General features: G+C 40.9%; 2 protein-coding genes across 2 annotated transcripts; one reads left to right on the top strand and one right to left on the bottom strand.

Annotated features, from left to right (window-relative positions):
- Window positions 1–841: 841 nt before the first annotated feature.
- On the bottom strand, window positions 842–4,044 carry LOC137274590 (uncharacterized). Its single transcript, XM_067807861.1, has 4 exons — window positions 3,681–4,044; window positions 3,101–3,289; window positions 2,491–2,763; window positions 842–1,713 (listed from the first exon to the last, which is right to left on the bottom strand). The coding sequence occupies exons 1-4, from the start codon at window positions 4,042–4,044 to the stop codon at window positions 842–844; spliced, it is 1,698 nt and encodes a 565-aa protein (XP_067663962.1).
- Window positions 4,045–10,359: 6,315 nt separating this feature from the next.
- LOC137273005 (transforming growth factor-beta-induced protein ig-h3-like) lies at window positions 10,360–16,410 on the top strand. Its single transcript, XM_067805445.1, has 6 exons — window positions 10,360–11,411; window positions 12,246–12,460; window positions 12,618–12,804; window positions 14,432–14,530; window positions 14,813–14,929; window positions 15,531–16,410. Exons 1-6 carry the CDS (start codon window positions 11,261–11,263, stop codon window positions 15,671–15,673), a joined length of 912 nt encoding a protein of 303 aa, XP_067661546.1. The 5' UTR covers window positions 10,360–11,260; the 3' UTR covers window positions 15,674–16,410.

Below are 16,410 nucleotides of genomic sequence, written 5' to 3'. Positions count from 1 at the left end.
TACTGTTTAAAGATATACTCAGCGATATTCTAGCTACATTGCGCCTGCAACCAGTCTATCCAATGATCAGCAACATGAACGTCGGTCTACCCTATGTGTCAACCAGGGCAGCATGACTGTCCACCCTTTAGTCGCTTCGTACCAGCCTAAATTGCTGAAGAACAATCCTAACTCGGATTTTCATGGGTACTATCAAATGGTGATGCTACAAAGACTGGTCTTTGCCATAAAGTGAAGATTTCCTATCCAACCGATGACACCCGACTGCCCAAAGTAAACACACGGGAAGATAAGGAAGGGGAAATTGGGAATAGCATGGGGGCATCATTTTGGTCAGTGTTAAACGTTGAATCGCGGCCTTCAATGTTGTTATTGTAACCCTGATGTTACAAGTTTTGAGAAAATTGTCATGTCGACGCAAAAGGGACGTGTGCACAAGTGGAGAGTATGATATCAATTACGTACTGAACTCTCAAGACGTTAGACAGATCATATTTCCTCAGAAAGAGGAACGAAAACATCGTTCTGATCGTTCGTAGTCCATCTTGCTGTTAGTCTTTATTATATATGCTATTTGTATAAATTCATCGGGGAACAGTATATTATCCACTAATCTCCCACCATCTCCAAATCAATCCAACATTAACCTTTTTCCCTTACCCATCCTTGACTTTGTCTTTATAAAGGGAAATGATACTGGAGGACTGATAACAAATCTTCCCACCCTTTTCAGTCCTAATTTCGCTCTCATACCGATGACTCCCGTCCTATTCCCAGCCATAAACCCTCAAGCATTTAGCCATATTCCCCAAATTGTATATTGAGAAATGTTCTGGAGTCCTTAACTACCACTGTTACAACTAGACAAAGAATTTCTGGACAAGTTAATGTAACAACCGGCCTGTTTCCTCTTCCGAGAGTTAGTGCTGTGTTTGATTACCAATGTGTTGATGTCCGACAGAATAATTACGGCAACTGGAAAAATGAGAAACATGAATCCGAAACAGCCAACAGCATTAGCCGATGGACGATTATCAGTGGCACAGGTTTTCTTCGATAAAGTCTTTCTGAGAGATGATTTGGCCACTCCCAACTCCTTCTTTACCCTCGCTCTGTGTTCCTGTAGGGCCTCCTTGGACATGTTCTGAAGGCGGTTGCCTCTACAGAAGCAGTTACACCTCCACGACCTCTTCTTGAACATACGCAGAATCTTTTCCCTTTCCTGCACAACTGTTTGTGAATTGTTGCTTGAGCTGAGAAACTTTTTCATTAGTACTGTCATGTCCAGTGTTCTTGGTTGTTCAGATGCCCTGTGGTTAATTGCATACTGGACTGTGGTTAGCACTGGTTTAGGAGAGTCGTCATGTTGGGTTTGCGTGTTTGGCAATGTCCTTTCGGTTGTTGACGTGCTTGGAATATTCTTTGTTGTTCGGTGGGTTGAAGCCTTGTCTGTAACGTTTGCGCTGGTTGTCTTTGTTTCTGTTGTCCACATAAGTGTGTCAGTCGTGCTATCTGACGGATGAATTGACGTGGCCTGCTTCAAGGTTGACGTGTGAGAACCTGTTCCAGCGTCCCTGACAGTGCTGGCTGATGTGACGCCTGTTGACGCTCTTCCCGTATGATGAGATACGACTGTAACGGTGTCATTTTGGATGGTTTCTTCACTGGTCAACATACTAGTACCTGTTGTAATTCGTAGTTTGCCGATGATATCTGTAAATACCATCAAACACATTTATAAGTACGTCGCTATTGTACAAGGAAAGCGTTGATCATCGATAAACACTAGTCCCTTTTAGTACACTTTGCAGTAAATTACTGTTCATGATATCGCTTGCATGACCATATCATAACTCGTATTCACGCATTTCCTGCAAAGTTATTTTATACATGACTTAATAATAATATCTTAAATATTTTTTAAGCAGACAGACCTTTCACTCTTAATATTTGAATATACCAAGGACTGCAGATGTCATTGTGCTAGTCAACTGCCACGTCCAAAAGGGACTAAGGTGATCACCATATCTGACCAGAGGTTTTGTGCATTACTTTATTCCGACAGTTTAACTCATTGCTGCTTTTTGATAACCACTGGCGTGCACGATCGATGCGACATAGGACATAGTTTTTATACCGCCCATTTCGCCAGGTATGTGTTCACATAATTATAAACGATACCATACATTCGTCCGCAGCAATTCTTCACAGCAGCGAGATATGCCATCATAGTTTGGGCGTATGGGTATTAATAAATGTTTTTTAATGCCATGTCGACTGATCAATGTTCTAAACATACCAGTTTGGTTTCCCGGGCAGATGCTATAAAGGAGCATTAACTCTTGCTGTGCAGCGACACGTTAGCAACAACAGCTGTTAACTTATAACTTGTTAATTCCAATGTGTTCCTGGTGATCAAAGATGATTACAGTAAACGGTTTTGTATAGTAATATGAATGAAGATAACTTGAGACTGAGACTGATATTTACCAGGAAGTGATTTTTTACATCTTGTCCCATGTTTCTTCCTACTTTTCATTATTGTACCAGAGGCGGATACATGTCGTATGTCAAATCCACAGATGCTGGCGGAATTTGTTTTGCAGTTTCTCGCGTCCCAAATCATGTCCCTAAGATGCAGTGCCATACAGGTGCGAGAGTTCGTGGCTTTCCAATTCTTGACTGGGTCACAGTCACTCCAGAGCCAGATGTGAAACGTGTCTGAATATCTATATTTGAAGCCACCAATAAACGCTGTGCCGTCTGGAAAATATATGTTGACAGTTACATGAAGTAAAATCATACGCACTACTAGCTTCGTGGTACATCACACCATAGTTTTCTCGAATTTGGTTATCAACTTGATCCAAAATAATAAATGATAAATGAAAGACTTATGGATTTGTCATTTAACATTATCTGAGGACGATACACTATACTATGTATGTAACCACCCAATTCTTTCTGATATAACTTACACAGGTGATCTTTTATCCGGATGAACTCACACTGGGTAGATATGGTTACTAGTTTAGTCCAGCGCACACAATGTGTATTATTTATAGAAGTGTATACAAGCAGAATATGTAACACAACATACCAAATTTCGAATAAATGCCTTTTATGGCCTGTAGCATCTTGTTCGTCTTTATGTCGAGCAGAAAGCCTCCTGCCTTGTGGCAGTAGATGCTTGCAAATTGCCTGGTGACTTCCCTGTGTTCGTACTTGACGCAGAGTTCGTCATTCGGGAAGTACATGAACCCCTCGCCCGTTGGGCAGTTTGTCAGATCTGGAAAGTCGGGGTCAGTTTATTAGATACCAAATGAAAAAAGAACATGAATCAGTTTTTGTGTATTCTTCATATGATTGACTGTAGAACGTTACATCTGATATGCAATTCATAAGGTATTAATCATTAAGCGGTGGACAGTGTGGTATTATTTGGCTCAAGACTAGAGAGTACGTGAGGTATTAACATTATTTCTGTTACAAAATGGTAAAGTTCCTTGGGTCTCGTGGTCATAGTGCGTATTCAAGGCTGACATTTGACTTCCACATCAGCGATTCCGGGCTTGGCCGAGGCACGCAAGTGTCTGTAAAAACCAGTTCAACAGTTAGTGTCATAAAGGTGGCAGCATGAGACACCTAAAAACACACATACTAGGCATAGCGATGCTTACCCATTAACATTCCGGGTTCGCGACCAGAGGCACGATCATCCTTTATAGAATATACTATGAGTCCAAATGGAACAGTGGAGTTCAGGTTCAGCACTTCAGAGGTGACAAACACTTTTGTAAAGGTTTTCATGGAGCAAGATTCAATGTCATGAGTGTAAACCGCTGAATCATTCAGATCCCCAACTGCTTGAGCAAGAACATCTACTACATCTCTGTGTACAATCAGTGTCAGGTAATACTGTGATTTTCTGGCAAGGTTTATTGAATATTGCTGCAGGTAGTGGCCGCTAGAAGGAACCGGAGTGACCGTATGTACCAGGCGGGTTTGGTTTTCGGCAGGTATGAGTACAACCAAGACATACATCGGTTTAGTTGACGAAACACAAAAAGGCTTGTCTACATCCAAAACGATGTCAAGTGGCTTCCTGTATTGGATGTTTCCCCATGTCTTGCCTGTGTTTGAGGACAGAACCGTCCCAGCTTCAGGGGCATATATTCTATACAGACTTTTCAAGACTGGGTAAACAGGGAGCACATAACTCCACCCAAATAATGACTTGGGTGTCATCATGTTCTCAACAAGGTTTACAAAGTTCCCTGTTTGGCACATACTTCCAGCCATCACTGCAACCACTTTGTTGCTTCTGATTACACTTCCGGTAAGATCGCCAGAACATTTGATGCCATACACCGATAATTTGTTCATACTGATGACCTTCTCAGATCCAATCTGAAGGCCATAACAGTCTACGCCTTTCTTGTCGAGTCGTAACGTGATGGTAACTTTGGTGTCATCGTACTTTGACACAATGGAAAAGAATGTCTGGCAATTGGGATCAGGATGATAGGTGACAACAACGTAGCTTGTAGACAATCTGTCAACTGGAATACATATAAACCCATTTGAGATATCTGATCTTTCACTGACGCCGTGCACGGAGATTGTTGACGTTGTCGATACTGAAATTCCTTTTTGTTCCATTTCACTGAATTTTCCGTAACTTACAATGCTTGGTAGAGTTTCAGTTTTGACGTTTTTTGTCAAGGTAATATGCCGTTGCACGTTCATATAATTTAATTGTATTTGGGCGTTATGTTCTCCCGTTATTTCCGTCCGTATGGTACTCTTCAGGGAGGGTGGTCCATATTGTGTGAACGCCAGAATGAACTCTTTGCCACTGTTATTTGGAACACCGTCAGTAACTGCCACTGAAGAAACAACATATTTCAGCTATAGGTTTGATAGTGATTATGCGAGCGATAAACAGAATGGCTTCTTGCCTTTTGCTGATAGTCTCGATTTCTTTTCATAATCGGCACAATTTGTGTCTAATGTAATTTACACTGGCATTTTGATTTGCCGGGCTTTGTAATGCAAACACAACTATAATCAAGGTATATATTGCCACTGACGAGGTCACGGGGGCCTATCAAGATATATAGGTTACGGTCATTGACTTGCTTAGCACGACAGAATTATACTATAGAATTCTACCCTTTTTTTGCAATTTAACCCCGCACTTAGACATATTCCAGAGCTATGAGGACGGTCTGAATATATTCGAATCTGGACCAGACAATACAGTAAGATGAACGGTTGCAGGTATGATCATGTGTAATCCAGCCTGATCATCCCGTTCAAATCAGAATATCATCAGGTTTTGTTAACAAAATATGTGTATTTCTTTTAAGTAAATGCATTCTCTTCTCTCAATGGTAGAAGCAGTACATTCAGAATTACACAATGATATGACTTAATGTACGCAATTCTCAGCACTTACGTAGAAGAAGGTATCCTCCAAGTACCAACATGTTGGTGCTGAAAATATATGTGTTATTTGTAAAACAAACAACAAATACTTTACATGTGTACCTTGTAATAACAACTGAATGTTCATGTCATTGTGCCCTTATTTACACGTCTGACCCTGGCTAGTGTTACCAGTGTGTATTTTCTGTATATTTTGTTATTAATTAAGTAATAATTATTATTGGGTCACAACGTTTAGTGTTTTGAATAATAATTATGATGGGTCACATTTCGTATAATATTTCGTGGTCAGCATAGGATTTTGGCAGCAGGCTTTCCGGAAGTACTTTAGAGTTACCCCCTATTGAGTTTGTTTTTTTATTATTTGTTACTTTCGGGAGACTGTTAGAACATTCTACGGTGATGGTGATGGTTGTAAGTACTCGAAAGTTCCAGAGGGAATGACTTTACATATAAAGGCTAGTTGCCGTGTTGTCATACACAGATACACATTACTGGAGTATACATCATCAATATCCGTCAACGCCTGACCTTTCTGCATTCCTGACTCTCTCTCGCACTAAGACTTTGGTGAGTTGGCACTATATTTGGTGACCCATTGCCTTAGATTGTGTCTCATTTGTATTGTATTAGAAATCGGTAATTGACTTGTGACTTTGTGACTTGCTCTCTTTGATAATAATACAGTATTTGAATGTTTGTTCTGTTTTGCTGGTTCACAGGGGATTTCTTACACTAGGCTATTGCAGGTAATAAATGGCAGCATCGTCTCGAGGGCTCATCTTACGCGTCAAACACTGAACAGTGTTTCAACCCAGATTTTCAGTTGAATACAATTATGAACAGGATCACATGATCAGCATCGTGTCATTTCTTACAATCTACTCGGAGAGAGCTCCGCATTTGTGCCGCCTGCTAAGAATAATTATACCAACGGTCTTAACATTAGATTCAGATATTGTACAAAGACTTAGTGAATATATAACTTCAACCTTCCCCTTTTGATATCGTTTTCATGTCAGTTCATGTATTTAAAACCCAGGAGCGTAACTTCCATTCTAAACATGCCCGTGCTTACACATGATTGTTGCTAAAAGGTCGGGCAATCCCACAATCCTATCTAATAATAATCTAATTTGTAAAAGCTGTCTTGCTACGCGCCTGAAAACGTTCGTAAATTGCTTTCTCTCCCCCATTACGTTATACACTCGTTATAAAAACAGCATGTAACGGGAATTATTCTGTATTCACAGTGTGTACAATATGCAAACGGGAATAAACTGATACTGTTCGTTGAATATAAAATAACGTACCTACTAAAGCTGTGACAGGATCTCTCAATCCAATCCGTTATTTCTGATGTGTTGAGACGGTTACGATTGAGATAGAGCGGTTTCCAATAAACACGAGAAAATAACATAATTTATGCATACTACCACCACGACACCGATACATCTGTGCATTTAAAAGCATGCATTATTAACTGACGTACATCTGTGAGTACATAGATACTACCTTATTTCGATGTTAACTCATAACATTCATTTTGATAGTAACGCCATGTTTGATGATCACTTACAAAATAAACACTAGGACATACTTTAGTTAAGCGTTTACATTTAAACCTTGTATGTTGCATAGAGAATTAGTAGATATGACAAACGTAAAGTATCAGTGGATCTTTTTACTCATTAATTGCATTTTAAGTCAACTGAAAGAACTTATTTCTATTTATGTGCTATCATGAATATAATTCAGAAATTGTTTGTGTGAATGGTCATATAACTTCTTGCTTTAAGATCCGTGAAGGTCCAGGGTAGTATTTGGCTTCAGCAACCCATGATTGCCGTATAAATCGACTATGTGCTTGTAGTAAGAGGCGACTAACGGGATCGGGTGAGCAGACTCGCTGACTTGGTTGGCACATGTCATCCGTTCCCAGTTGCGCAGATAGATGCTGATGCTGTTGATCACTGGATTATCCGGGCCAGACTCGATTATCTACATACCGCCGTCATATAGATGGAATATTGCTGAGTGGTGTTTAGAACTCACTTACTCACTCACTCATTCACTCTTGCTTTCACATTTTTGATTTCGTAATTGTTCACAACAGAGTTACAAATAGATTACATGTGTAAGTTACATACAACATGTAACTTCCCACCTTCGGTTAACAAAAGAGGAATTATTATGAAACCCAATACAGGCCTTCTGTACCGTTACATTTGCTTGAAAATCTTTGCGTTTATGTGCAATGTGGGAATTTTAGATTCGTATATATGCATGCAATCAAGTGTTGTGTAGGTTTATTAAAACATCACTGCTTGACAAGTATTAGATGAGCCACGACCTGACAAATGACCCCAATTTGTATATATGGGAACGCCCTCCAGAACATTCGATTTGAAACATGAGAGAGAAGCCTTCTCCGCCTACTTGTCACAAACGCGTTTACAGCGCAGGCTCCTCTAATACGTGTCAAGCAGTAATATATTCCAATCCCGATGAGTTTTAATTTTTTTCCAGTCTAAAAACAACGTCTACAACATTCACAAAAACACTACAACGCATGACCTAGCATGATTGTTTTGGGGTTTTTTGGGGGTTTTTTTTGGGTTTTTTTGTTGTTTTTTTGTTTGTTTGTTTTGTTTTGTTTTTGTTTTTGTTTTTTTATCTTACCCAAAATGCAAAATGCACATGAAAAATTTGTAAAATGGCAGTGAAAGACACTCAAAGAAAATGCAATGTTACCTTTGCAAGAGCGAGAGCGAGCCATTGGTATGGAGAGAATGCATTGACGTCTTCAGCGTTAACGACTGACTCGTGATTGGCCCTGAACATGGAGACAGCGGATTACACTCCAACAAGGATAAGCCACATCTGTACCATACACCACTAGGTTCGTGACAGCTACGTCATCAACAACATTGTCATTTAGATGTCATTTCAGCCTATCCACAATCATACGACGCCAACTTGGGCTCAATGTCTGTGGTTTTGCTCAGAATGTCAGACGTCCATGAGCCCGGTTGACGTTATGACGATGGCAGCACCATCAGTGTCAGTGTGTTTAGTTCATAGTTGAAAGTCTATGTATACTCCTTCTTGCAGATTGTCGTATCTTTGTCCACAGAAGAAATCCAAGCAACTTTCACCTGGGGAGCACTTCCATCATGGACGAGGCAGGATGGAGATGAATTTGCAGGTCAGGGTGAGTGTGAGTGATTGAGCGGGTTTGGTTTTACGCCGCTTTTAGAAATTTTCAGACTTCAGATTTCAGAAACAAACTTCACACATGGTACCCGGGGGGTACCGGCTGTCTTTGGAGTGACGCTTTTACCACAAGTCTACCTCGGATCCCCGTGGTTGTAAGAAAACCCCGGGTATGTCCACCGTCGGCACTGAGAATAGCAGTGCATCGACGACGCATAGAGCCTATCAAACGTTCAGAGAAGGCTTGTGGAATGTCACGCTAGACTCCCTCAAGTTCTGTTGTAAGTTCAAGGACTTTATCTAACAGATGAGGAAGACGGCATAGACGTCGATCCATCTCGTGGCTAACATGATCTATCGGGGAGAGATCCGGTGAATGTGCAGGACAAGGCAGTACGTCAGCGTTGTGGTGTTGCAGGAAATCCTTAGCAACCCTTGCCGTATGAGGGCGGGCATTATCCTGTTGGAATGTTAACATAGGGCCATGACATTGCAGAAAAGGAATTGCCACAGGTCGAAGAATCTGATCCCTGTAGCCCACACCAGTTAACTTACCCTGAACGATCACCAAAGGAGTATTTTGGAGTGCTGTTATTCCACATCCAAAATCATCACGAAACCACCACCAAAGAGATTCCTCTCCAAGACACAGGCCTGTGACATTACGTTCTCCTGCGTGTCTATAGGCACGTTGACGTCCATCACTATGGGGAAGGTCAAACCTTGCCTCCTCTGTAAAAACATTTCTCCACCAAAACAAGGGTCTGCGGACATGATTTCGGCACCACATTCGGCGAGCTTGTCGATGACGTTGTGTCAGGATAGGTCGTATGGCGGGACGTCGTGGTCTGATCCCGTGATGACGTAGACGTTGTCGAACTGTGTTGGGGTGAATACGGCGAAGTCTTGGGATGGTCCGGGTAGTCATCACTGCAGTCTGAAACGCGGACGTCCAGATCGATGACGTCAAGTGTCTTCTGGTAGCGTCTCACAATCCAGAAATTGTGTTCAGGTAATGTGGAAATGTGCAGCCACTTGTCGTTGAGACATTCCCCCACGGACCATCCCAATGGCCACATGACGTTGAAAAGACGTTAGCCTTGGCATGCAATGCGTTTCAATACCCGTTTATGTTTTACAACGATCGCAAGGGCAGGGGCTGAGCTTTCCAAAGTGACAGTATTGTGTTCCATTGATTTGCTCTGTTTCTCTTTCCCGGAATGCACGTGCAACAACGTATTGCACATTTCAAATACGAAACCACTGACGCCACGGACCGTTGCACGTGCATGCATGTTGGATCCATGTCACTAATCTCTGAGTTTAAATCCTTATGTGTCTACACAGGTTTGATAACTTTAGATTTTAAATTTTTGTATGCACAGTTTCTTTATGTCCCTAGTACATATTTGTTTTTGATTTTCCTTTACTGAAATTCAAAGTGAGGAGGAAGTCTCTTTTCTCCCATAGTGTATTTCGTATGTTCTCCTTATCACAGACACTCTGAAAAACTTTGAAATATAACGAAAAGATACAGACATGAAATTGTAAATATAGCTCTGTTTACTGATTACCAGTTGTGCAAATCTTGGTTTCCACTCCTATGTAAAACCTTTGATAACCCCATGTTCCAGTTGATAACACCCGCTTATATTAACAGTGAAGAGTTCTCGCAGCTTCAAAGATTTAGGTAAGTAATGTACTTTTTTCCTCTTTAAGTTACGTTCAATTCACGTTGACCCCATTTATTTCTCTCTTAACCATATGGCGTCGTTATTTGAAAAAGCATCCTTACTTATGTGCACGCTTACTGGTTAAGAAGGTCGTATTTAAGGTTTTCATATTAAAATCTTTGTAGATGCCATTGGGATTTAATGAACACGAAATTCTGCTTATGCACGTTTAGGAATGAATCTTGCGACTCTTCAGATGAGCAGGAGCACTTTTATATAACTGGTAGTAGAGTGGTGCATCGGTTTCAAAGTTGGGCCAACAAGAGTTTTTGTTTACTTCTTCGGTGACTTAGTAAATGGCGTGTTATCCCACGACAGCGTTGAATATCACTTGAATATCAGGTCCTCCTTCCAATATTTCCAGGCTTCCATCATGTATTTCACCTTGACAACACAACACAATATTCTCAACCCAAAGTGAGACAAAGTGCATTAAAAAAATTGTTTTGCGCATGTAGTTTTCATATCATTTCAGAAATTATTTAAGAAAAGGTATAGACAGTCAACTCACATAGTTCTTTCAGTTTGTTGCTTAACGCCATATATGAAGGCGGTTTCTACATAATTGATTCTGGACCTGATAATCCAGTGATTGATATCTGGCGCATTGACATACATTAACCAACCAAACCCACCCGATGTTCTTTGTTACATCTTACGATAAGATCAGTTCTAGCCTCGATCGTCACGTGTCCATCTTTGATAGACATATTGAAGAATTCTTGAATTACTAGTTTACCATAAACACATTGTTCGTGTCTTGTACGTCTACCTGCTCTGTGGGCTTCAGTTGTATTGACCAAAAGTGAAATAAAGAAGATACATCATATCAGTATTCCAGGGGTATCTTACATGGAACAATGAAGATATACTTCGTGAGCGGGCTGCTTCTGTTTGGCGTCTGTGATGTTGCTGCCAGGACCATCATGGAGGCACTGAGTTCTAGATACGACATTATGTCTTTCACAAACCTCGTGCGAAGAGCGGGTCTTGAGAGTCTCCTCACCACGGGTATGTTCAGACGGAATGTATGAAGGCATAATTACTATTTCCAACAATTTCGTGTGAGGCCCATTTTCTGGTGTCCCCCGCCGTGATATCGCTGGAATATTGCTAAAAGCGGCGTAAAACCAAACTCACTCACTCCAACAATTTCAGTTGGGCCGATAATACCTAATCTTTAATTTCAGAGGTATCTCCATTAGTTGTGTTAGAATTCACATTTATCGTTATCGGATATGTGGGATAAGATAAATTCGTTATATTGCACTTATCAAACAACGTAAGGTCATGGGAAGCAACATTGTGTTGGCACAGCTGCCATTGACCAGTTAATGAAAAATACATCACAAAGCGCTAACATTAGAAACAAGACGACAGATTATATGCAAAAGAGAGGAAAATTAAGTATTACAAATAAGCAGGTCAATAGTCATAATATAAAGTTGCTGTTGAACATGAGAACATTATGGCACCAAAGGATTTGATTGGTGAACACTGTTTAGTTATTGTTGATTTTCTGAGATTTTATTTTTGATCATCCGATTATCCGAAATACACAAAGACGATGTTAATTTCACACGCACGTGTAATGGCCTGACTGTATTTCCGTGAGCTGCAGTCAAACCATTCAACATTCGATGGAATATATGAGGATATTTGGGTTTACATTAGATCCAAGGTGATCATGCTCGGTTTTTGGCTCAGAACGTCAAGTTCAAGCTCAACTGTTTACATAGTCCCACAGAGGGGATACAGCAAGTAAAGAATAACTCAGTGTTCAGTCTGATAAAATAGAAATAATGTCTTGCATAGCAAATTACATAACGTCTTTTCATCTTTAAGGAAACTACACAGTCTTCGTCCCGACAGACTCAGCACTTGAAACCTTCCCAGCAGATATGATTTCCAAACTGTACCAGAACATCACCCAGTTAAAGGCCATGGTCAACTATCACATCGTGCCCTACGTTGGGATCGCAGAACACCAATGGACAGGGGAGAAAGTCAACACCTTGGCGTCACAACCTGTTCGCCTGGTCTTCTACCCACATAACAATGTACGCCAATGGCGTCTACGGTGTTTAAATGTGTTTTGGTGCCCTTTCTTATATCCATTCATTTATGGTTGGATTTTCCGCCCGTATTTCACTTTCCCTTTCACTGATGATACGTTAAGTTCAATTTTACATTTTCTGCCCTTTGTCTTGCATACAGGTGACTGTTGTTAACGGCGAGGTCCTGCAGGAATCCAATATGAGCGTCTCCAATGGACATATTTATCTGCTGAGCTCTGTCCTGAGCCCCCCGAAAGCTGATATTGTCCAAACCTTAGAGCAGGACTCCAAGTACTCCAAATTTCTCACGGCGGCCGCCCTATCAGGAATGACGAGTAAACTTAAAGGTTTGAGAATCATCCAAAGTCTAAACATCGTGGATCCCTGAAGGTCTCGGGTAGAATAGGCCTTCAGCAACCCATGTTTGCCATAAAGGGCGACTATGCTTGTCGTAAAAGGCGACTAACGAGATCTGGTGAGCAGACTCGCTGACTTGGTTGAGACATGTCATCGGTTCCCAATTGCGCAGATCGATGCTCATATTGTTGTTCACTGGATTGTCTGGACCAGACACGATTATCTACAGACCGCTGCCATATAGCTGGAATAGTGCGGCGTAAAACTGAACGCACTCACTCACTCTAAGCATCGTGGAGCAATATGAAAGTACTAGATATTAAACAGCTAGTTTATATCCATCAGGACTCTAAGTAATCCAAACCTCTCAGGGCGGCCGCCGTATCGGGAATGACGAGAAGTCTAAAGAATGGAGAAGTCTAAAATGAACCAGTGTTGTGTTCTCTTTCGCAAGACTTTTGTGCAACATTGCAAGGTACACGGTAACACCTTGTATGACGTTAAGAATAGATGAGATAAACGACCTCCTTAACTACAATTAGGTCCTAAGAGCGTTATCAGGCAAGTGAGTGTGGCCGAGAAGAGTATACAAGTAGTATTCATATTGCTGAGTAGAGTGGGATGTGGTTGTAGTGTCTTTTTATTTCAAAGTGCCGTCCATGTTAATTCTACAATCCATACTAGTCGGTGGTAGTAGTATGAAAATGGATATTGGATTTCAGTAACACCAGGATTTGTAATGGGTGGATGGTTGGAGTCTTTAGATTGATTTTTCAGTTTTGATTTTTTATCCCACTGGATGCTGTGGTCGGGTTATCAGGGTGGTGGTTTTGTGAACCTATATACATATATATATCCCTGCATCTAGGTAAGTGATGCTCTCGTGGACAAAATTGCCCAGCGTTGAGGTGAATGGTGCTTTCGTGAACAATATTCCAGTATCCGTCTTGATTACAGTTAGGTTCAAACAGTGTTATCAAGCACGTGAGTATGACTGAGAAGTGTATGGAAGTATAAGGTAGTAATTATAGTGCTGAGTAGAGTAGGGTATGATCTTTCAATTACAAAGTTCAGGTTAAGTATATGGTCCATAATAGTCGATGGCAGTAGTATAAAAAGGGATCTTGAATATGAGGAATACGACTGAATCAATCATTGGAATCAATGATGAGTGGATGGCAAGCTGGAAGATGGTTTGAGTTTTTATATTACTTCTTGGATAATACAGTTGAATTCGTCTTCCGTGGTAAAGTGAATACATGGGTTTGAGGAGTGGAGGCGAAAGTGGATTTGATGGATTCCTAGGGCGGAGGATGACAAAAACGTCATCTATATTTCAGAAGGCTGAGAGTAGTGTGGCGGATATTGCATGGCTTTACCGTTAACTTGTAACGATGGAAGGGTGATAGTGAGGATGATATGGATATGCAAGGGGTTTGCTGATAACTCTGCCCAGATGAAGTACATGGAACTAAGTATGGTATGTATCAACCGGATAAAGATGTCAGTTGTTAGGTGCATGCCTAGGGCTCTTTGAATTTCATCATTTTGAAAATAAGGATTAAACATGAGCTCAATGGATGAGATTAAAATTGACTGATAGCGTTTTCCCAACAGAAGACAACATCACAGTCCTTGCGCCTTACGACCTGGCATTTGACAACATGTATCAAAATAGGACGGATGCTTTGTTTAGCAGCTTAAAAATGATGAGAGGTGAGTTCAAAATTATTCAACAACATTATTAATGATGTTTTCGTTACCAATATTCCCAGGGTGCGAGAGCAGTGACGCTTGTTCTTTCTTTCTCAACCTGCCCACGAACAGTGAGACGCTTTAATCAATAACATGCTCAGACAAACAGTTCAGAGCTCATCTTTCAGAGGAATCATAAATGAAACACTTCCGTCTTTCTACTCCTCAAAAGGTTTATGTTTTTCAGCAAAATGTTTTGAGCCCCAACTTCTTTCAGTGACTTGTTAAACAATCTTCTTTCAGCAATTGTGGAATTCCACGTCCTGCCAGGCACCTACTACACGTCTGGGTTTTATGACGCAGAGACAATCACGGATGACAACACTAGATACGACAATAATCTCGTTGTGCATGAACGCGGCAAGTACCAACTTCTATATTTCTCGTCAAGAATACATGGTTAGCAAGGGTACATGGACATTTGAAAGTCAGTCTGTAGAGTAGCATATTGACGTATCGGGGATGTGGAGAAACCTTGTGGTTAAAGCATTCACTTGTCAGGTCGAAGGTCCGGGTTCTGTTCCCCTCATGAGTACAATGTGTGAAGCTCATTTCTGGTATCCCTCGCTGTGACGTTGCTGTTTTATTGCGAAACGCGGCGTAAAACCAAACTCACTAAAAACATATCACCAGATATAGGCTTCACACATTGTAGGGACTCGAGGCATCGACTTAATTTTCATGGTAAAATGAAATTGATACTCCCCGTGTGGTACGAGACGCTGCAATGCATTGTGCATTGTCCTTAGGGGTGCCAGGGACAGGTTCGATTCAGTGTTGTGTTAGCGTTGGATTTCACCAAAGTGATAAACGTCTGATCACCTCTAAATTCCCTTGTGCATTTATCTGACGCGCCTAAATACTGTTCAAAGCAGTGTTGGGTACCACTATCCCTACCTCGCCCTCTATCATGACTTCATACACAAAATCAATTACACAGTTGTTCATTCACTCTCAACAGGAAGGCATTCCTTCAGGATTTCCCCGTTTGACGGAAACATCTTGAACAAGGACTGGGTTGCAACCAACGGTGTCATTCACGCTATTAGTGGCTTGAAGTTGACATGGGCGTTCCTTCGAGGTCTTGACGTGATAATTGGATGAAACAAATTTTTTAGAAAACCACACTCCAAATAAATTGGCGTTAACTACCATCAATTCTTCTCATTTGTACTAAGAAGCTTATCAAAGAGATGAGCTGATGGAGTTTTCTATCCTGCTAAACAAGAAAATGCATATTCCATTTCCAAATAATTTTCTAAGCGTATGTCTGTGTTAAATTAGGTTCATTTTATTTTTGGAATGAGTTATTTCTCACGCTTAATGGTTGATATATGAGTTTTCATGCATTTGTGAATTCCTGGCTCAACGGCAATAGCTCCCATAGTGATATGGGGTGTTACAAACTAGCTCGCATAGCTGGACATCGTGACCTTGAGACAGGAATGGAGTGCTCATAAACCTTTCTGTCAGAAACTGGTCTTGTAAACTCAGCATAAAGACCCGGAATGTCCAGGAGGGGACATGGATGGAACACTTGGGACCTCAGTTCTCCACATCAGGAGACAGCACACTGCAAATATATAATCAGGGTCCTTTTGCCGTCTTCACGTGAGGATGTAAAGCAATGATTATGCCGGGACATTTTAGTCAAAACACAGTTTCGAGAAATCTCAGCAAATCAATATTATGCCATTAGAAGATCTATTCACAGTGTCGAACATTAACATATACAGTCCTTATTGAGAAAAGGATAACTGTTTACTTACACCTTTTGTAGACATCGTGTCAAGCCATTTATTATACAATGGGGGAAATAAAACCAATTTGTGCTCCCCAAA

This window comes from Haliotis asinina, chromosome 2, assembly GCF_037392515.1.
Source record: "Haliotis asinina isolate JCU_RB_2024 chromosome 2, JCU_Hal_asi_v2, whole genome shotgun sequence".
NCBI lineage: Eukaryota > Metazoa > Mollusca > Gastropoda > Lepetellida > Haliotidae > Haliotis > Haliotis asinina.
The sequence above is the reverse complement of the archived record's forward strand: the minus strand, read 5'-3'. Positions and strand labels throughout refer to the sequence as shown.